The sequence below is a fragment of the Neolamprologus brichardi genome, chromosome 8, assembly GCF_056152115.1.
Source record: "Neolamprologus brichardi isolate AB-2024 chromosome 8, ASM5615211v1, whole genome shotgun sequence".
Classification (NCBI taxonomy): Eukaryota; Metazoa; Chordata; class Actinopteri; order Cichliformes; family Cichlidae; genus Neolamprologus; species Neolamprologus brichardi.
The window spans coordinates 9857076-9878198 of NC_142111.1; the positions used below are offsets into that span (position 1 = coordinate 9857076).

General features: G+C 39.6%; 2 protein-coding genes across 3 annotated transcripts; one reads left to right on the forward strand and one right to left on the reverse strand.

The window, feature by feature from the left end:
* Nucleotides 1–6483: 6483 nt before the first annotated feature.
* Nucleotides 6484–8672, forward strand: csf3a (colony stimulating factor 3 (granulocyte) a). The gene is made up of 4 exons (XM_087845390.1): nucleotides 6484–7038; nucleotides 7277–7384; nucleotides 7482–7628; nucleotides 7726–8672. The coding sequence occupies exons 1-4, from the start codon at nucleotides 6886–6888 to the stop codon at nucleotides 7915–7917; spliced, it is 600 nt and encodes a 199-aa protein (XP_087701516.1). The 5' UTR covers nucleotides 6484–6885; the 3' UTR covers nucleotides 7918–8672.
* A 6-nt stretch (nucleotides 8673–8678) lies between these two features.
* Nucleotides 8679–21099, reverse strand: med24 (mediator complex subunit 24). 2 transcript variants are annotated; one of them, XM_006801008.3, is made up of 26 exons: nucleotides 21003–21099; nucleotides 20647–20777; nucleotides 20486–20568; nucleotides 20322–20360; nucleotides 20159–20232; nucleotides 19683–19906; nucleotides 19227–19338; nucleotides 18973–19123; nucleotides 18684–18797; nucleotides 18354–18407; nucleotides 18152–18234; nucleotides 17587–17673; nucleotides 17258–17357; nucleotides 16855–16997; nucleotides 16668–16705; nucleotides 16475–16557; nucleotides 15516–15694; nucleotides 15011–15110; nucleotides 14345–14520; nucleotides 13952–14216; nucleotides 13251–13432; nucleotides 13069–13162; nucleotides 12850–12949; nucleotides 11917–11997; nucleotides 9715–9863; nucleotides 8679–8993 (listed from the first exon to the last, which is right to left on the reverse strand). In XM_006801008.3, the coding sequence occupies exons 2-26, from the start codon at nucleotides 20774–20776 to the stop codon at nucleotides 8877–8879; spliced, it is 2958 nt and encodes a 985-aa protein (XP_006801071.1). In that variant the 5' UTR covers nucleotide 20777; nucleotides 21003–21099; the 3' UTR covers nucleotides 8679–8876. The 2 variants fall into 2 exon arrangements, with proteins under 2 accessions (XP_006801071.1, XP_035768069.1); XM_035912176.2 differs by having other exon boundaries at nucleotides 17258–17369.
* Nucleotides 21100–21123: the final 24 nt, after the last annotated feature.

Below are 21123 nucleotides of genomic sequence, written 5' to 3' on the forward strand. Positions count from 1 at the left end.
TTTATGGCTTTAATACCTGGTGGGCCGGTCTCTAGTCAAAATGCCCGGGCTGTTTTTTTTGTCTCAGTCCAGCCCTGGGCACGACATGCAGTGAATTAATCTGAGAAGGTGCATCAAAAAATAAATGGCCGCGCCAGCGGTGCACATCGCAAACCAGCTCGCATAGACACATTAGTTGTGCCGCTTCTTAATGACGGTATCTTAGCCAACAACCCAACGACCAGATTCAACTTGTAATTGGCTAAAAATAACTTAGCCTACCGGTGAGAGGGACGTTGTTAGCTTTCCACATTCCGACACTTCAAAAGCTTCAGCAGCTTTCCGCTCAGCACAGCATCAGCACCACAGAGATACACGGATACATCCGTAGACTCGAGACAGAATGTATTTTTGGGACTTTCAGGTGTATGGACCAATGTTTTATTTTCTGAACAAACCAGAAATCTTTAATGAGCAGCTGGATTTGTCTCGCATTAACTGGCTGAGTTAATGCCAGTTAATGCAACATCGAAGCAGCTGGAATCCACAGCTGTGCGTGTTCATGGAACTTGCATTTTCACCTGCTGGACATCACTACCTGACAAGTTTAACTGTCTTCAGAACATTGCAGAGGCCTTATTGACAGTATTTGGCTCTACATATCTGTGTGAGCAGATTTTCTCTCACATGAGTGACCATAAATAGCATTTGTATTTTCTGTTGTACAGTTCATTTGCTGTTATGGATAAAAAGTGTCTTTTTTTTGTTTCAAAATAGCTGATAACTATTCACTGATAGCTGCCAACATCTGCAAACAAATATAATTCTATAAAGTGGTTCTATATATTATGTAACTGTTCATATAGAGCGTTATTAAATTTATTGCTAATGCAATCATATGGCACACTGACTTCTGAGGAAATTTTAAATGGCACTCACCATCTGAAAGGTTGCCTACCCCTGCTGTATAGCGTTTTTCCATTCTGAGCACTCAAAGTGGTTTATACAGCTTGCCTTATTCGCCAATTCACACACGCCTTTTCTATGTAAGTGCTTTCTATCTAACATTCACACACATTCATACTATGATGGATGCATCGGAGAGCAAGCAGTGGTTAGTTTCTTGACCAGGGCTATTTAGCCTGCAGACTAGAACAGCCAGGGATCAAACCAGCAACCTTCTGATTTGCAGATGACCCCCTCTCCCACTACCAGAGCCTTGGATTATGTTCTTTATTTCAACTTTAACCTATATAAACTAGCTCATTAAAACCTTTTGTAGATTGGGCCAACCACAACCAAATGGAAAAAAACTGGGTTTATCTGTGTTGATGACACAAACTTGGTCCTAGTGATGAAGTTCATACAGGTTTTGGTTACAATCATCGAATATAAATTGTTGTTTATCATCCCGTTGGTTATCAGCTCGAACTGATTTAAAGAGGTGAAATCGGGTCCTTCAGGGAGAGTTGGGCTCTCTGAATGCTCTTGTTTGACATGTAAATGCAAATTAGATGTAACACATTTATTTCTCTTTTTTGCCCAACAAAACATAATGAAAAGCGAATGGTTCATTTGCAGGATGGAGATTAACAAATGACAAATGACTTGTGGTCTATGCAATAACAGGAAGTCATAGACCAAATCCTCATAGTTCGTGTGTACAGACAGCTACACATTTTGTCATGACAAAGTCATGGAATTACTAGTTATATCATAGTCACCATGTCTGTGACGTGACTGACACTAAAACACTTCCCCAACATGATTTTTTCCTCTTCAGACATCTTTTTTCTGAGGAACCTACCTCGTTAGTTTCAACGCATATCTACCCAGATGGGCTGAGATTCCATGTAAAACGAATGATGCAAACCATCTTTCTCAATCCACATGAAATGAAAATCTTTAAAACTGGCTTTTGTAAGCAGTTACCGGTATCGACTGGTTAAACACAACTGTCTTTATAGAAAATCAGTGCACAGGCCTTAGCTTTAGTGGAAAAAACAAATACAGAAACAGATGAGGATTTTCAGCACAGTGGCGAATGATTCTGTTTTAAGGATCATTACATTCAGAAGAGCTCTCCAAACCCAGGAATAAGACTAAAATATTAAGAAAACCCCTTTCCTTTAATTCCTTTAACTATTTGTACATTTTATGGTAATCGTTAGGGCTGGGTATCGTCACTGATTTCTAGAATTGATTGAATTGAAAAGGTCCCGAATCGATTCGATTCACGATTTGATTCAGTTCGATTTGATTCGATTTGAATCAGGGAAATTTTGCCTCAGAGAGTCAGAAATATTATAATTCAGATCATGCATCTGCATGCATATGCATTTCCATATTTTTATATCTATAAAAAAGAAAGCTGACACTTGCAAGACTTTATCAAAGGTGTAAGAATCACAGCAGATGCCTTTGTGTCAAAGTAACTGAGGATTAAACAGAAAAACGTGATCAGGACAGCCTGGGCCTGGGTTTTATAAAAAATATTCTGCAGTAGATCAAAAATGAAAGAAATCCATTAATCAACATATGAACATTACCTGATGCTGCTGACATGAAGCAGAGCAAAGTTACAGTGGTATGATTAGAGACACAGCTAAGCGTTTTGCGATTTTGCATAATTTTAAAAAGTTTAAATTTGTTCAGTAGCCTATTGAACAACAGAAATGAGGCTTTCTTTTCGTAAGTAAGTAAAAGAAAAAAAAACAGCGGCCGACAGCGCTGTAAACAGCGGTAGCCTTGTGTAATAAGCAAGCGAATAATGCAGAAAACAGATTTTTAGGCGGGAAACTGTTCTTGAAGTATAGAGAGAGAGTTGTGGATGAAGTGTGATTTTATCGTGGTTGAAGCAAAACAGCGAAAGCCAGAGGGAACTCATGACGATGTTTATGTGAAGCTTAGTTTGGATCTTCTTTTGCTGCTGGTTCAGTCAATATTGTTCGGAGAGAGATAAAACCTGCAGCTTCAGAATCGGCGCAAAAAGGGCCGAAACATCAGAATCAGCGAGCTGTCGACTTTCAGCCCCGACCGTGCCCGTGCTGTCGGGTGAGAAAGGCGACATCTCACTGATTCTGATGCGTCGGCGGGTCCGCGCTTTGTGTTTACGTCTTTGTGCAGAATCCGTGTACCTGCTCTCATTTACCGTTTTAGCTTGAAATTTTGTGAGGTTTAACCTGAGATTCTGGCTTTTCGGGCAAAATAAATTTATATAAAAAAATCGATTCAGGATTTTAATGAATCGATATCGCGTTATCCAAGCCAGAATCAATTTTAATCAATAGATAGATAATCAAAACCCACCCCTAGTAATCGTGCCCTTTAATCATTTTCTGGAGGGGTTTCAAGGCATTTAAGGTAGAACTATCTGTTTCATGTCCTCACATGCCAATTAAAATTCCATGTTAACTGCCACAGTATGTCCAGATTCATCCGTGGATCCAACGTTTACAATAAGAGCTGAGCATTTGTCAACATAATTCAAAGTTCACCACACCACAAGGCTTTCAGGCACAACTGACATATTATACAAAGTGTAATCAACTCATGCATCAGGTATCTATCCTCTTCCATTACGCAGGGCACGACTGTTCAACCCTTCTCTGCTTAGCCCAGTGCAGGGCCAGCACATTGTTCCTCTGTTACAACCAAATCATGTTTCCAACAAGGTCGCTGCTGGGCCGTAGAGAGAGATTACAGCAGTGAATGAATGCCTCCTTTCACGGAGAGGAATGATTGGAGATCAGAGCAGTGTAGATTTCAGGGATCAGATTTGACAGCTTTATTTCACAACCCATCAAGCATGGCCACATATCAGAGCTACGCCGACTGATCAAGTGCCTCATGTTAGAGCGGTAAGAGAACCGATCCTATCGACGGCTACAGAGGAGACACAGGACTGACCTGCGAGGTGATTACACTCTGATTAAGATGTTTAGACATGTTTTCAAGTCACACCTGATAACTAAGGCAATGAAACTGACCAATAATTGTACCTTTTATTGTCTGATTGTGCAAACAACAGTCTGAAGTAAGGATACAGGAAGTATGACTTTAATCATGACTTAACATAAGATCTTGTGATAGAGCTGAAATGTACATGAGGTAACTGTATCTCACACATGCCTTGCTACATCAAATCTTAATGATTCATGAGTTATAATAATGTTCCTGCCTTTTTTGTGGTCAGGTCTGCAGATCATGTAATAGACTAAAACCCAAGCCAGTAATGACTTGAAATTAATTCCTAATGCTGTAATCATGATTAATTCAGAAGAACTTTATCATCATGCCATGATGACTTCAGAGGAAGAGGTGACCAGATCCACCTTTAGCACTCTTAAATAAAGGATAAACATGTATTTACGGAACAGGTTGGCAATAAAACAAACAAACAAACAAACAAAAACACTAAAATAATACATGATACAATTAACACTCACATAAAAGCCTTCTACCACCTGAGGAACATTTCCAGACACCCATCAGACTATGCAGATGAAACCCTCAGTCCTTTCTTCATCACTTCCTGGCTAGACTCCTGCACTGGTGTGCTGTTAGGTCTGCTCAACAAAGCCCCAGAGAGACTGTAGTGTGTTCAGAACTCAGCTGACAGACTTCTTACCCTCTCTCAGTCCTGATAACTTCTGAAACCCACCCATATGCACCTCCACTGGCTCCCAGTCGACTCCAGTGTCTCCTATAAAATCCTTCTCTTCACCTGCAACTCCCAGATGCTACATGACCCCCAGCACTTACTGGACCTTCTCCTCCTCCACACCCCATCATGTAAATATCACTACTTAGGGACATAGTGTACAGTTGAAATAGCTTGTAAAATAAATAAATAAATAATAAAGAAGAAGAAAAAACGATGAGATATATATGATTATTATAATTAGATAGATCCCACACTCACTGGAATTAAGTGCATTAAATTCCATAACTGTAGCCTTTAATGTGGAGAACGTATTGAATCGTGATAATTTGCATGGCAAGTGTTCAATACATATACTAAGACGAGCCCACCAGGGGGGACTGTTGTATCTGTTGTAAGCCTTTTCCCTTCGAGGCAAAATCCGGTGATGTCACTAACCCCAAATCAGTGGGCAGCTGTGTGAATGACAAGAGGAAAAACTTTGATCATCCTTAATACCGCAACAGGAACCACAGTAAAAAAAATAAAATAAATAAAAATCTAAAAACAACGTTTACAGTGTGGGGGTGCAGCTACGTGTAGATATACGAGATTGAGGTGACTTCATCTCTTGACAGATTAGGCAGCTACTTTTCGGCTGCTCCCTTATTGACAGGGGAGCTGTTTGATCCTGGGATGAGATGTCGCATGTTTCAGTCTATTAATAGATTTAAAAAAAGTACGTCATCAGATGACTCAATGGACTAACAGGCAAAATGACGACTGACAACATTAGAAAACAAAAGAACACATTCAGCCCAAAAATCCAGTGTTTCAAAAGACAATAATTCACTGAATTCTTTTTCATTTCCGTTTCCTTCTTTCTTTCCTTTACATTTTACTATATGACGGTTTTGCACAATCTGTAGGACGACAGTAATTGAGGAAATTTCACTTCCTAAAACGTAATTCTGGAATTGTATGACTTAACTGTCAAATTTCTTTTTTCTCTCTTTTTTAAAAAAAAATATTTTGTTACAATAAATAAATAAATGAATAAATAAATAAAAAAATAAAAATCAGGTCCATCCATTTAAGAAGTTTCATTACGACTTTTTAAATTTACTTTTTAATTATTACTGTTATTATTGGGTTTTTTTTTATTTATTTATTTGATATTGTGTCCGTTTTTCAATTTAGTTATTTTATATTTGAATGTGACTCAAACATTTTTCATATTTTTTAAAACAAGTGTTTTATTTATTTATTTTTTGTTTTATTTTGTTCCTATTTCTCCCCAGATTTATTATTATTATTGTTAATAATATTAATAATAGTAATAATAATACTTATTATTATTATTGTCATTATCATCATCATCATCATTATTATTATTATTATTATTATTATTATTATTATTGCTAAAATGCTACAAATGCTAAAAAAAACAAAAAAACAAGCCATAATTTTAATGTGAACTTGATTAAATTACTACTCACTTATTGGGCCCAATAATTTGTAATTTTTTTTTTTTTTTTAAAGTGCAAACGTGTACATTTTTAATGGAAACACCATCGGATGAGTAATTGGGGGAATTTCCTCCACACAGTCCAGCTTTACATATATAAGCGTACCATAAATCATTGATGGTGTTCACTAGAGGTCAATACTTTAAGGCATTCCCTAGCAGAGGCCATGCACATTCTGACTGGTGAGTAGTGAGGCAATCCTTACAGAATACTGATTTCTCCTCTCTGCTGATCGTCCCCAGAGAGCGAAAACACTCTGTAGAGTCTGTAGAGGAAGCTACAAGAAAAATTCAAAGGATCAGCCTTTGGACAAGCAGACATCTCTGACTGATAGAAAAGCAGGTTTGCTTTAGAAGCACCAGATGTTTTGATTCATTAATAGGGCTTTTATTCTGTGTTAACATCTGGTGCTTTTTAAAACATCTGCTCGGGCTTTCTTTTCCACCATGCTGATCTACTGCAGTTACTTTTGGCTCAGGCTTCACATTACACGGGCTGTTCTCAACTGCTGCACATATTTAGCCCCAAGGGGGGACATGCCCAAATCTGCAGCAGAGAGGACCGGTTGAGAGGAGGCTTTGTTCTGCCTTTTGTTCTCTGCCTCCACACAGCATACTGGATGAATAACGGGGGTTGTTTCTATGTTATGCCGCTGATGCCTTGAGCTTCTTTTTTTTTTTTTAATTTTTGTTTTGTTTGCTTCTCTTTTTTGCAGTTTTCGCCATTTCTTGCTACATGGCCACGTTCGCCCTCAGCGCACCTCTGCCGGAAAGAAGCGCACTTGTTGAAGGTCCGGAATTTCAAAAGATTGTACAGAACTGCAAGCTGTTGACAGAGAAGATCCTTCTCTCTATCCCCGAAACACACAAATCCTGCATTAAGACGGAGGTGAGACACACTAATGCAGTTTTGCCTGATTTCTTTAAAGCTTCTGCGTCATGACTTGTGTTTGATAAAGTGCTGTCAGCGTAAGGAGCATCTTGTAAGAACACAGGACAAATATTTCTGGTCTAGTTTTTAGGATGTGACATTTTAGTGCTTTAATTTAACGATCTGCTGTTGCCTTCACTGGAATTCCTCGCTGCTATACATCCTTAACAATTTGAAGTTATTTCTTTTATCGTAGACTCTGCAGCTGAACTCCACAGATAATGCGCAGTTTGAGATCATGAGGTCCAGCCTTGGCATCCCCTCTGCTCCTCATATCAAAGCCCTGTCAGAAAACATCTCTTTGGTAAGCATTCTTTGAGAGTGAACTGTCATCATGCTTCGAGAGTCTAAAAGCAGGCATGATGACCAGTTTGTTTTTCTCTCTCTCTCTCTTCCATAAGGAGGACGGTTTGAGACAGCTCTATGAGGGTCTGCAGACGTACCGGGCCTTGCTGAGCTCCCTCAAAAACTACCCCTGGCTGGCAAACAAAGATAAAGTCACAGAGCTAATGGCTGATGTAAGAGACCTCGCCATTCAGATCAAAGAGGTAGAATTTTTCTAAATTACATCCAGTCTGACAAATAGTTTTTGCATGTTGCATCTTCTTAATGCTTAAAATCATTTTCTTTGTTTTGCTTTTTTAGATGTTAAAAATTGTCCAGCCACAAGGTTCACCCCACCCCACCAAACCCTCCGCGCCCTTAAATCTACCAGCATATTATGAATTTCAGGTGGCAGCACACCTGTCTCTGGTGGACCTCCAGTCTTACATTCAGGACCTGGTCCGCTTCCTCAGGACTCTGGACCGCAGCACAGAGGTGGAGACAGAGTCCTGACCAAAAAGTGTCATACTTTGCTTTTGGCTCATGTCCAAAATGTACGTTATGGTATTTATTGATCTGTGAAAGCATTATTTATTTTTGTATTTGCATTTCATATTTATATATTTATTAACAGAACTGGACCAGACTATTTATTTTCACAGTTTAAAACTAAGGAAATGTTAACACAATTGACTAATGCTCTGTAAAGCAGTACATTAAGGTATTTGACAGTTGATTTAAGGTGTTGGTGGCACGTTAATCGATACCAACAGCAGAACATGAGTAAAATTTTATATTTTTGTATTTTTATTTAAATAATAATAATAATGTATGTATTTTATTTTTTTAAATGAAAAAAAAAAAATTCTGACAAACATTTGTACCTCTTTGTGAAAAAACATGCATAATTATACAAAACAATAAAATTAAACCTGAACTTCCAGTGAAGTTACTATTGTAATAGAGAAGTGCAACAAAGGGTGAAATGAGGACTTTGCTGTCATTATTTCCGCTACTGAACCAGACGGATGTCCTTTAAGAAGTGTTGCAAGCGGTGTATGACTGTGACAAGAGATGACCCACAGTGCCTTGTGTATGGTGTCATGTGTTGGGCTGGCTAGCATGTGATCATTCTGACTCAAGGGACAACAACGACAGTGGCCACACGTCATGTTACCGAAACTCAAAAAACACAGAGGTGCCATATCACCATGATGTGTCACAAAAAAATCACAAAACAAATGCAACCAATAAACACAGGCAAGCAAAAAAGATTTTCTGTCTGATTTCTTTATTTATTCCAAAATTATTTACAAGCGTGAAAAAAAATATATAAAAGAATATCAAAACAATGTGAGTCCAGAGCTCTTGCAAACTGTTTTCAGCCCTCTGCTGCGCTTTTGTTGCCCACCAACAGAAGATAAATCCGTCGATGCCTCGATTTATTTCGGAGGTAAATTTAAACCCGAGCCTCACAGAGCAGAGATGGCTTTGGCAGCTACACGTCTCCCCAGCGGCAGAGTCAGGTCAGTGATTGCAAGCACAACTTTAGGTTTGGCCAGAGCGGGCAGCTTCACCAACTCGTAAACCTAAATGTGCAGAAAAAAAAAGAAAATTAACTGTTATTCTGAGAGGCGGTATTTCCCAAGAAACAGTAAGAATTTTATTGTGTTGCTCAAGGCTAATTGTCATTCCTTTTTGAGTGGGTGTGTTCCTGACCCTTGATCTGATTTTCATGGGACACTCATGGTAAAATGTAACTAGAACAAAAGAAATGAATTAAAAAATACTTTTTCTCAGAACTAGAAAAAGATGTTCCACTAAATCAGCTAAGTTGCCTCTGTCTTGCCTGTCAGTGCGCCCCAGGATGGCTGTGGCTACAATGTAGCTTGCCATCACCAGTGTGTGAATGTGAATGGGTGGATGACTGAATGTGTAAAGCGCTATACAAATACAGGCCATTTACCATTTTTTGTCCATTACTCATTTTTTCTCCTTTCTGTTATCAATTCTGGTTTGTTCTTGGCATTTTATTCCATTTCAAACTCTGCACATGTTTTGAAAATGTGGCAACCCTAACATTTCAAAGCTTGTAGGAGTGATTAATATCTCTTGCAAATGCAAGAAGCATCTGTGCTGTGACCTTCAGACTCCCTCTTGATCTTATCAGAACACTCAGTCTTTAAAGGCAGTAGAACACTTGTAAGCAGGATTCCTGAACCCTTTCCGATAATATCTAAAGAAGCAGTCATCCTTCTCCCTCCTTTATCTCCACCTGTCTGGCCTCTCCCCTCACAGCTCATAACTCACCATTGTAAAAGGCATGAACTGCAGGATGCTCCCACGGCTTCCCTGCTCCAGACACTCAACACACTCCTCCATGAAGCTCTGCACAAACTGGGTGTGAGGTCCAGCCATCTTTGAGCCAAGGATGGAGGAAATGAGGAGAAAAAGGTTGGCTAAAAGAAAGAGAACAGATAGTAAGTACTACCCTGCTGAATTATTTTATATCCCAAATCATATCATCCCCAATATCAACACCACTGACAAGATGAGTCGTCCTCTTGCTGCAGTGCACTGCTGGGCTGGGTGTTAGCATTCTTTGGCATGAACCACCCATCTAAATGTTTTGATGCATGTTTAATCATCCAGGTAAGGAAAACTGTTCATCAGGAGAGCATCTAACAAAAAAGGCTACGTCCAGATGAACCCAATCAACTTTCTAAATGTTATTGCTGATCAAGCGCTTTCATTTGTTGTAATGGCACTCCCTGATGACAGCAGTTTCCCAAAGCAGCACATTGCACTCTGCCACACTGCAGAAACTGCTTGACAAAGGTTCGAGTAAATAACAAAAAGCCTAAGAACCCCAGTCTCCCCAGATCTTAATTTAAACGAGCATACACGGAAGGCGGTTGACCCAAGGTGGTCCCACCCCAGAAACCCAGACAGACGGGGTATTTTAATTATTGTCATGTTTACCGTTTGGCCCGTGAAAGTTTGGATGATAACCCTTTTTTTGTGCCTTTTTATAACACCACAGTGGATTTTCAGCCAAATAATCTGAAATACTTGACTGGAAAGAAGATTTTCACTTTGAATTTAAAGAGCTTAACACAAGTAGTGCATTAAACATTTAGGAATTACAGCCATTTTAATATATGGGCCCCATTTTCAGGTGCTCAAAGGTAATTGGACAAACTAACATAAAGTTAACTATACTGATTGCCGCAAGCACCTTCAATTGCCGCTTATTAGTGGGTCTCTCTGCAGTGCTCACTTGGGTTGACTGACTTGGCCGCTGAAGAAGATCCCGCTTCTTTGCCTCGAGAAACTCTTGGGCTGTTTTTTTTTCAGCATGCTTTGGGTCATTATCCATTTGCATCGTGAAATGCTGACTAATCAGTTTTGCAGACTTTGGCTGATTCTGAGAGGCAGCACAGCCCCATGCACTTAACACTTCATCCTGCTACTTCCATCAGCAGTCACACCATCAACAAATTTTCCATTGACGAAGGTGTCTCTTGATGGTAGACCTTTAAATGCTACGCCTACACCCTCAATGTGTTTTTGCTGTGGTTATATGCTTAAAGGAAATAATTCTGTGATCATGCACTTTTGTTTTCTTCTGTGGTCTTTAACACTGTTTGGTTTTGCTGAGTTGACCACTTCATGCTTTTTTTTTTTCACCGTCTCTCTAAGTTTTGTTTTGATTTCTGTTAGTCTAATGAAAGTCTTCTCTGCTTGCATCTCTTTGGACTTCATTATGAAAGCTCCAGTGATAAGACACCAAATACAAGTTCAACAGATGGAATCAACTACAGATATTATAAACTGTTAGTGTGTCATGATATAAAGAGGAAACAGGCCTCACCTAGTCATGAATCTGCTTTTCAGTAAATATCCAATTATTTCCAAGCCTCAGAAAACGGGCATTATGAATAAAAATGGTTGCAATTCCTAAGCAGTTGATGTAATACTTTTGTTAAATCACTTAAACGAACACTTAAAGCTTTTGCACTTTAATTACAATGTTTTGGTCTAAAATCTATTGTGGCGTTTTGCAGAGGCAAGTTCTTTCTAATATATTTTTAAAAAAAATCATGCAAATTTTAAAAACTCACATTCATATAACATATAGCATTCTTGCTAACTTTAAATATGCAAAATATAATTCTCAGTAATGTCAGACATTTCTTTTAGCGTGACTTTGATTTAAAAAAAAAAAAAAAAAATCACACTAAAATTCACTTTACATGAAAATAATGAGTGTCTTAGCTCTGTGTTTGGCCTCGCAAACATATTCAAGGGCTGGATGACGTCCCATTGGGCCTTCAGAATGGGAGATCTTGTGGCTTTAATCACAGCAACATACCAGCCTCTCCAGTTTCACATCAAATCGTTTCCCTGATTAGTTAATTCAGGATTTTTCTTGAATTTGTTCATCGTAATTTAGACATTTTTATGAAAGAGATGGGGATGAGAGAAGAGAGATGCTGGTAAAATTCTCACCCAGGACTCGGTTGAGGGGGTCCCTCATGTTGACAGTGTGGAGCTGTGAGGCAGATAGAGAGCTGCTCATAGACCGGTCTCCTGTACAGAAGACAAGGAAGATGTGATGGATGAGTTGACAAGTTTCATTTTCGTTCTACTAATTTAGTCATTCGAGGAAATTTTATTCCCCCCTCCAAAAAAAACATTTAAAAATCTAGAGGATGTGAAAAAGGAAGTTAAGGATCTGTTGACGGTTGGTTTCCACTGCCATCTTACATCATAATCATAATTCCTGGAATTCAATGATACTAAAAATGAAAAGATGACTTTTTTAACAAAATTAATTAATTGATTTTTTTCTTAACATGGAAAATAAACGTTTCTTTCTCCTTGCGCTAAAAGATGTATTTTATTCATAATAAAATTTTAAAAAGTCTATAAAGTGAGGCATCCGGCGTTGATGAACGGTTTCTAAATGATTGACTTTACGTAGCAAGAAAACCAGTGTCACTTTCAGTCTTAACATCAAAGCATTTTTTTCCTAAGTCATGCAACACACTGAAGTTTGACATCCTGTGTGGGGGTTTCTGTGTAAAACTAAACCAGGGAAAGTTTCCAAAGCAGTTAATATAAATGCTCATTACTTTAAGTCATGTGAATAGCAGGATGAAGGGGGTATGCTAACTGCACAATCGCTCAAAGCAAGACGCACTGGATGGCAGCGTTCAAGTTAGAACCTGCTGGCAGCCAATGCACTTGAAGGATAATTAATGAGGAGGAAGACCAGTTTACAAAGCAGTGCTTACTAGAAGTAACTTGCTGTTACAGTTCTGAAACTCTCTGGTATTACCACCATTATCATCCTCAGCTCAGACTAGCAGACAGACATTTGTAAACCACAGACTTTATCATTTAACGGTGTATTCAAATCCAGGCACAAAGGGGCCTAACCTGGACTGGAAAGGGCTACAGGTTCATCCTCGTTGGAGCTGAGCAGCCGCATGAGTTTAGATGGTTGAGTGTCATCCAAGGGAAAGAGGCTGTTGTAGTCCTGTAGGGAATAATAAAGGAATCATGTCAGTATTTCTACACTCAAACACGTCCTCTTACAGAAAACACGTTCTAATTTTACCAAGTTTTAAAATTTTTATTTTTAAAGAACTTCTTTACCTCAATATCTTCTCTCTGCCTTTTGCGCTGGCGAGCTGAGAAAGAACCTTTGTGGTGAGAGGAGTAAGAGCTGAGTGCGCACCACACAGACAGCCTGAGGGGACATCCAGAGACAAAAGTCAAAACCGGAAGTCAAAAACGCCACAGCGACTGCTGCCCTTGGGATATTAAGCTTCTCTTACTTGGCCAGTGCCTTTCCAGGTGGGTCTGCCAGGCTGCGCCAGTGGGCGGAGTCTGTGAGTAGATTGGGCAGTATGGTACCTAGCAGCGTGAGGGTGATCTGCTGGGTGTCCAAGCAGAAGATGCTGTAGAGTAACTCTACCACTCGATTGGCCCACTCCTGCCGTGTCTCCTTTAACAGTTCCTGTGTTAAGAAACAGTTTCATGGTTTCACAAACTGGCCATTGATTTGAATAAAATGAGATTAGTGACCATTAGTGCAGCGGAATAATGTCAACAGTGTTTTATGCACAAATGTTTGCACAACCGACAACACGGACTCCTACTAACACTATTTAAGGTCAATGACGTGCAAAGAAACAGCTACAGGCTTGGGTAAAAAACAAGTACATAAATATATCACATATTTGTCAACATTTTATGAGGAAATTAATGCATGCAAAGCTTTTCTTTACCTAATGTAACCACATTGGTTTCACTAACATCTTTGTTCTGGCTCGATGTTCTCACTTTTTCTGCTTAAATTTCAACATTTAACTATGTTTCTGGCTAAAGGTTGCTCAAGAAAAATTGTAATAGATCAAGGAAGCCAATAAAGAAAATCTTCCAAGTTAAAAAAATAAAATAAAAATAATTCGCCTTTAAAGATCGATAGTGTTGTCGATGGTCACTGCATAAGCCATCAGACCTTTTATCCCCGTACCTTGACCAGATTGTTAGTGAACCAGAAGACACCTCCCATGTTGAGAAGACTCTCGAACAGATGCAGAGCTCGGCTGTCCACCCAGCCTTTACGCAGCACTGCCTGGAACTGCTTGCTGAGGGCCATGTGGATGGGTTCTTTGGGTGGCAGCAGGTTGCGGTAGGGGATCGGCTCCTGGCCCTCCACTGGGGACCGCAGGGTGGCACCCGTCTGTTGGAAGACGTCGGCACACATGTGCTCCATGATGGAGCTCATTATGATCACGCTGGTGAGATTGTGGAAGAAAATGATGTTACTTTTAACTCGGGTGATGAGAGACGCTGAATCAAACTGAATCCAGAACAAGGAAATTTCTCAGAATTTGGTGTGGATGTGCTCTTTATGCGTTTGTACCGTTCATTGTAAAACTGCAGAGTGTTCTCCCCATAAAGTGGCGTTACAAGCTGCCGGATCATAGTCTGGGGCTTCTCCCTCTCATCCCTTCCAAGCATCCGGACATGGGCTACCAACCATGCCACCGCACAGATGGCCATGCTGCACACTTTGCCCTTGATATTGTCAGTAATCTTCTACGCTTGCAATGGCAGCACCCAGGAAAGAGGAAGGATGTGATTAGCAGAATGAAGAGAAGGAAGGGTTAGAGACGGTCGAATTCTGACTAAAATGGGCATCCTCCCACTTTGCATTAGAAAACAAAGTTGAAAGGAATAGGGAAGAAGTGACAAGTTGGCTACACCTATTAGACGTCACTAATGATGCGCGTTTTCACAGCTTTTTTTTTTACTCAAGTAATCTCGAAATATTCAGTGGAAAATGTCAAGCCATGACTCAACAAAATACAAGGGTGTGAGGGGTTGAAACCTCAAAATCATATGAGATACTTAGTCAAAGGAGCTTGCAAAGAAAAGCGTCTGGACTTCTTTAAGACGCTTTTCTTTGCAAGCTCCTTTGACTACGATCACCTGGATGACTGAGAACCTTCACAGACATGAGATACTTAGGAAACCACAAGAAATCTTTATTACCCACAGGAAGGAAAAATAGTGAAGCTAGACAAACCTGGACCGCCTCTACAGAAAGCACACCATTCTCCCATGCATTCAAGACTTCCAGTATGGCCGCTGGAATGCTAAGGCAGATCTCATGCCATTTCACCTGCCTGTCACAAGGTTAGGAAAAAAACCACACATTCAGAGCATTGCTGGCCACGTTTAAGACATTTCTAAACACTAAATAAGTGCAAGTTAAAATCAGAAACATTTATGTCGAACAAAAATACAGTACAGTAAAAAACTGTGCTCTTCTACGTCTATCGTAATTGTTATTCAGGCATGTAAATGAAGTTCAGGGTGTTAAGCAACTTCATGACGGGGTTGAGTATGCCACCATCTAAAGAAAAGATCTAAAGAACTCGTCCAATTTCTTCTTCATGATCTTGATAATGACGTTGTCACGGTATATACGCTGAACCAGCATGTCTTCTCTGGACAACACCAACAGATCGCAGCAATGCCAGGCAACATCTGCACTGACTGTAAATGATTCATTTACAGATTTCACTCACACTAGTTTCATCTCTGATGAGTTGTTCAGCAGGGTCACCAGGCTCTCCACTTTCCCAGGCTCGGGTCTGAAGCAGGGGTTTTCTGGGTTCAGAGTCTTGCCCTCTTCAGGCATACATGTCTGCAGCCAAGTTTCGAAGAAGGGCGTCTCTCCTGAAGGACTGGGGTCTGACAGGATCACCTGGACAAAAGTCAGCTGATCACAGTCTCCTCAAAAAGACAATATCTCTACTGTTTATTATTTTGAGGTGACCACCACACTTTTCTCCCTTTTTAACGCTAGCAAATACCTTTATAGAATATTTTAATATGCAAAAAAGCCTTGTTGCTTAATACAGAGGCAAAGTAAGTCTGTCCACAATTAACATAGTTAAGACTTGAATTTTCAACGACATAAAACTCATTTTTATTTTACCAGAGAAATCCCCCTCTGTCAGCATAAAGAAGTTTAACTACACATTTAACTCCTGAGATCTCTTAATAAAAGAAAAAGGAAAAATTCTCTTTTTTAAAAAAAATATTTTGTCAAGATAAAGAAATGTTGCAGTTGTAAATTAAAGAAATTCTAAAATTAAATTAAATTTAAAAACTCTTTGTGCTTAAACTGTAAGAGATGTGTAAAGTGACATTGGAATTGTTGGCAGCTCTGTGTGAATATTGCCCTGTAAGTATAAAAGCTTTTGTTAATTCACAAAAACAGGTTTTTTAAACAGTAAAATTATATATAAATAAAGTAATTTCTATAGTATGCAGTGAAAAAAAAATTTCATACACATCTATTACCTAATTATAACAGTGCAGTATGAATGACGATGGGCGATGTCTTTATCAGTAGTAAAAGTTTTAAAAGTTGTGAAAACAGAAAGCCTTCTGTTACATTTTCCAAAGCCGTCCAGCGAGCTGCAATAAAGCCATTCCTGGGCTGTTTTTGTGCACTTGAACTTTGTCAAACTGAACTAACCTCAGATCCATATGTCTGCACCACGTGGCAGAGCATGAGGAAGGAGATGTCGAAGAGCAGAGCCCGTACAGATGCAGACTTGGCTAACGGAAAGGAGGAGAACATCCACAGTGTTAGTATCCCACTGAAAGATCGTGTGAATGAAAGAAGAAATTCCCTATTCGGAACATGTCACTCCTGTATTTGAACTCACATCCTTCCCCGCTGATGTGCTTGGGAAACTCATTAAGCCTGGAACAAAACAGGGGGACGAAACATTACACAGTAACACACGAAAACTTCACGTTCAAGATGACGTTGCACATAATCTCCCAACACTTGAACATTGCCGGTCTTACAAAGTTCTTGTTACTAAAAGTTCAAAAGCGTAATTTACTCACTTAATGAACTTCCGGGCAAAGGATTTGAGTTTCCCAGTGGCTGCTGCTGCAGCCAGGAGCAGATCTAGGCTCTTCCCAGACAACATGTGGCCAAGAACACCGAGCAGACCCTCAGGAGACTTAGAGTGGTCTGCATCTACTGTCTAATGAACAAAAATGGAAAACTTAAACTTGTATTTTTTTTTTTAAAACACTAACCTGTTGTAATGTTGTGACCTTTAAAACACATTGATTCTGATATTTTCAGACATTAGGTCTCATTGGTTGTGGATCACTTTTACAATCATATACATGATTCTCTGAACCTTCTTTGGCACTTCTGTCAATGGCCAACACTACATCTGCATTTTGATATATATGAATTAAAAACATGCACAATTCAAACATGGTTATGGGGTGCTACCTTGAGAATATTGGTAACAGTGGGCTCCGCCCTCAGGATGAGGCCTGGGTTAGGCTGGATGTTAGCATTTTCTGCGGTCTTTAGCCTGGGGGCGAACTCCCTGTCCTCGGTCCTGAATCAAATTTGCAGGGGGAGAAGGATAAAAAGGGACGGGAAGAGGATGGGGATAGGATGGAGGTATTGGGGGAAATGACATGAATATAGTGGATAAAATTCCATTCTCATTTCTCATCAATATAATTAAAATTAAAAAAAAAGAAGAAATATAGGTAATCTTTGTCCTAAAATATCCATAATCACATGTTTTCTGATAGCAGAGAAACCCATACCGCTTTGATGTGAGGTTAACTGTATTTGAATCCGACAGCAGCCCGAGTTTATTACACTCTGTCAGGAGCATTCCAAGGCAATCGCAGCTACGTAAAGAAGCAAAAGGGAAAAAAATAAAAAATTGGAAGCATCGTTGAACTTGGTATATACAGCTAAACATAAACAGCTATACTATTAGAATACAAGATGGTAAATGGAAGATGGGTAATAATTCTAATAATAGCCGCTTTAACAATGTCACAGACAGCAGTACCTGAATATAAAAGACATATTTAATTACTGCCATTTCAGTTCAACTCAATTATATAATGTCAAATCACAAAAACAGTCACCTCACGGTGCTTTATAGTATAAGGTAAAGACCCCTGCAGTAATACAGAGAAACCCTAAAAATCAGATGACCTCCTATGGGCAAGCACTTGGCGACACTGGGAAGGAAAAACTCCCATTTAACAGGAAGAAGCCTACGGCAGAACCAGGCTTAGTAGCTTTAGCTGCTTGTCTTATCTATATAATCTTATTATGAGATCAGGAGCATCTCCAGTGACATTTACGAACACTTACTTGCATCTCTGATCTGCTTTGTCCAGGAGTGGCGTAAGCTTAAGTAAGTACTGAAATGCTATGTTCACATCCTCCATGAAATCCTGGGAAAAACGTTTGCAACGTTTGAAAGTGACAAAGACAGTTTATGACATTACACACCCAGCGCTCAATATCTAGGTGTTAACTTCCAATACAAAGATCGGTCAGGCATTTACTTTACCTGTCCTCTGTCACTCTGAGGATATTTCTTTAGTCGGAGTAGAACTTGTGGGATCTGAGATGAAGAAATCACAAGTTAATTTCATCTGATTTCTGTGAAGTGTAGACAGTAATATTACTACCAAATCAGTTTCATGCAGACGGCTCAGAGGGGAGATTTAAAAATCACCGCACAAAATTTTGCACACTATTCCTTCTCTAAACTACAATAAAAATCCACAACAAACAGAGTCAAGGAAGCAGTCAGTGATATAAACAACAAGTAAAAGCAGCAAAAGGCAGACAAAAAGACAACAGAAGACCAAGTTTTCCTCGTTGAAGTGGATCTAACCTTAAGGAAAGTAAAAGCAGTCCATTTAAGCTCCTCTGTGCCCTCTGGTGACTCAATGAGGCCAGTGAAGCAAGCTTTCCATATCTCCAGGACAAAAAGGGGAGCAGGGATTCTCTGATGGGAACAGAAAGATTCAATTTGCATCACACAAAACCTCACCAGGAAAGGCTGCGTAATACTTTGGCCAAAAGCTGAACATTTTCTTTTTTGTGTGTAATGAAATTCCTTTGTCTTATAAAATCTGTCAGTCTAAATTTTTACAGGTTTTTTTTCACAGCTTAATATTCACCTGCATTCTTTTGATCATCATTAACTGCTCCACCAGTGGCTGTATCTCTCCTGTCAAATTCATAGTCCCTTCCAGCATGATGAAGGCATGAACTGATGGAAAAGAGGCATAAACTGGAGGGTCACTCTGCTCAGACAGCATCAGGGGAATACTGAAGAAGAGAGTGAAGAAATCGGCACAAAGAAGTCAGATGGGACGCTTGAAACTATTGTCACATTAGGATCATTTGCTCATTATTAACATGTCAGCCTCACCTTTTTACTAGTGACAAGCTCTCCTCTAATTTAGTATGCAGTTTTGAGTTAGTCACACTACTAAGACCATCTGTCAAATTAAGCACAGCTTGCTCTACATTGCTCCAGGAACCTGTGGAGGAAAAGCAGCAGCAGAAACAGTGTTTAGATGCCACGCTCGGCACAAAAACACACATTCAAGATTTGGCCAAAAATGACAGTTTTAGCTTAAGTGAGATTTTTGAATCACTATGGCTGACTGCCAGTAAGTTTGACAATTGCCAGATTCCACACATATGCAGGTGTTTGCCTTAGAATTACTTAATATTAAAAGGCAAATAAACTTTTGAGAGCATGTTAATAGAGCCTCTGGTAATTTATACACTATATAGATGTACTGATACATCAGCAGATTACAGCCAGACTTCACTGAGCACAACCCCGTGTGTAAACAAATACCCACACACACTTCTATACCTTGGTCCTCCAATCTGGCAATGTGGACCAAAGCTCTGTTCTTGGTGCTGTTCATCAGACTCTGGAGCCTTTCCTGGCAGGCTCCAAGACTGGTCTCTGTGCTGGCTGATGGACCCAGTTCTCTGAGCTTCTCACAGTACCATGCGCAGCCCTGCAGCAGCCACACTACCACTGCCAGCAGAGCCCGACAAAGCCCGATGCATTCCTCTGTTTTTCCGTGACAGCTGGATCAATAAGAGACAAGAAGCAGTGACATTTTAAGCAAGATACACACTCACTGGTCCCTTTATTAGGTACACCTTGCTAGTACAGGGCTGGATCTCATCGGCTTTATGGTTTGTCGTGTTGTTTGATGTGTTGTGCATTTACAGATGCTCTTCTGCAAACCTTGGTTCTAAAAAACATTTCTGCATCCATCAGAATTTTAAAAGACGTGAATTAGATTCATGCAGATGCATTAGAAACACTTAACATACCTAAGGCGATGGCAGAACATGTCCATTATTTCTAACAGTGACTTGACACAGAGCTCCCGGGAAAAATCATCAAACTGTCACAGAAAAGACAAGTATTAAGATCATTCACATTTTCTTATAGTAAAAATAATTTTGCATTGAGTATTGTCATGCAGAAAACTACCTTGCTGATAGCCATAAGCACACTGGAATAAGACACCATCTATGGCAAGAGAGGAGACAAATCACAACATGCAAAACAACCAACAAGGTTAGAGAACCTTCTCAGTTTCACACGTTTTCATTTGCTTTTTTTTTTTTGTTAAATACAACAGTGCTTTATCTCACCTGTGAACTTATGGCATATTTGAGATAAGACAAGATGAGCGGGTTAGGGGATGGTCCAATCATCGCCTGCTCCATCAAAGCCTCTGAATTATATACAAGGAACAGTTAGAGCAACTTTAGAAAACACAAGAACCGGTATACTTAAACAGACTACTACCAACCTGCAAGGTTGAGATAGTCCCATGTTACTCCCTTTGGGAAGTTTTTCTTTATGTTGATGGCCCACTGGTAGTCACTCCAACGATCTTTCCAAGCCTGCAGAATCGCTTGCTTCAAATTGACCATCTTCATCCTGGCGGGGGAAGAAATCAATAAAAATGGCCACCATTCAGTCACTGTTCGTTTTTACGCTGTAACACTCAAGCTTATTTCACACTATTTCCTAGCTACGTTAGCTCATGCTATTTGCTAATAAAATAGTTAAAGAAAACTTCTCCCGTCGGATACAGAAAACAAAGTTTTCACAATAAATCAACAACAAAACGAGTCTTAAAGCGGTGCTAAATCTGATACCTACCTGACGCTTTGAGTTTTTAGAAGCTTACGCTAAAATACATTTGTTTATAGGACCCCAGCTTCACAACGCAAGAAGCGACGTTTTTGTTTTGAAAGACATACCCGTTCATTGGTTAACCTCC

Coding starts and splice junctions, on each gene's coding strand:
- csf3a (XM_087845390.1), top strand. CDS start 6,886: ATGGCCACGTTCGCCCTCAGCGCACCTCTGCCGGAAAGAAGCGCACTT. Junction 7,385..7,481: donor TGTCAGAAAACATCTCTTTG/GTAAGCATTCTT, acceptor CTCTTCCATAAG/GAGGACGGTTTGAGACAGCT. Junction 7,629..7,725: donor TCGCCATTCAGATCAAAGAG/GTAGAATTTTTC, acceptor TTGCTTTTTTAG/ATGTTAAAAATTGTCCAGCC.
- med24 (XM_035912176.2), bottom strand. CDS start 20,776: ATGAAGATGGTCAATTTGAAGCAAGCGATTCTGCAGGCTTGGAAAGAT. Junction 15,111..15,515: donor TCATCAGAGATGAAACTAGT/GTGAGTGAAATC, acceptor ACCTTGTGACAG/GCAGGTGAAATGGCATGAGA. Junction 14,217..14,344: donor CTGCAGTTTTACAATGAACG/GTACAAACGCAT, acceptor CAATCTCACCAG/CGTGATCATAATGAGCTCCA.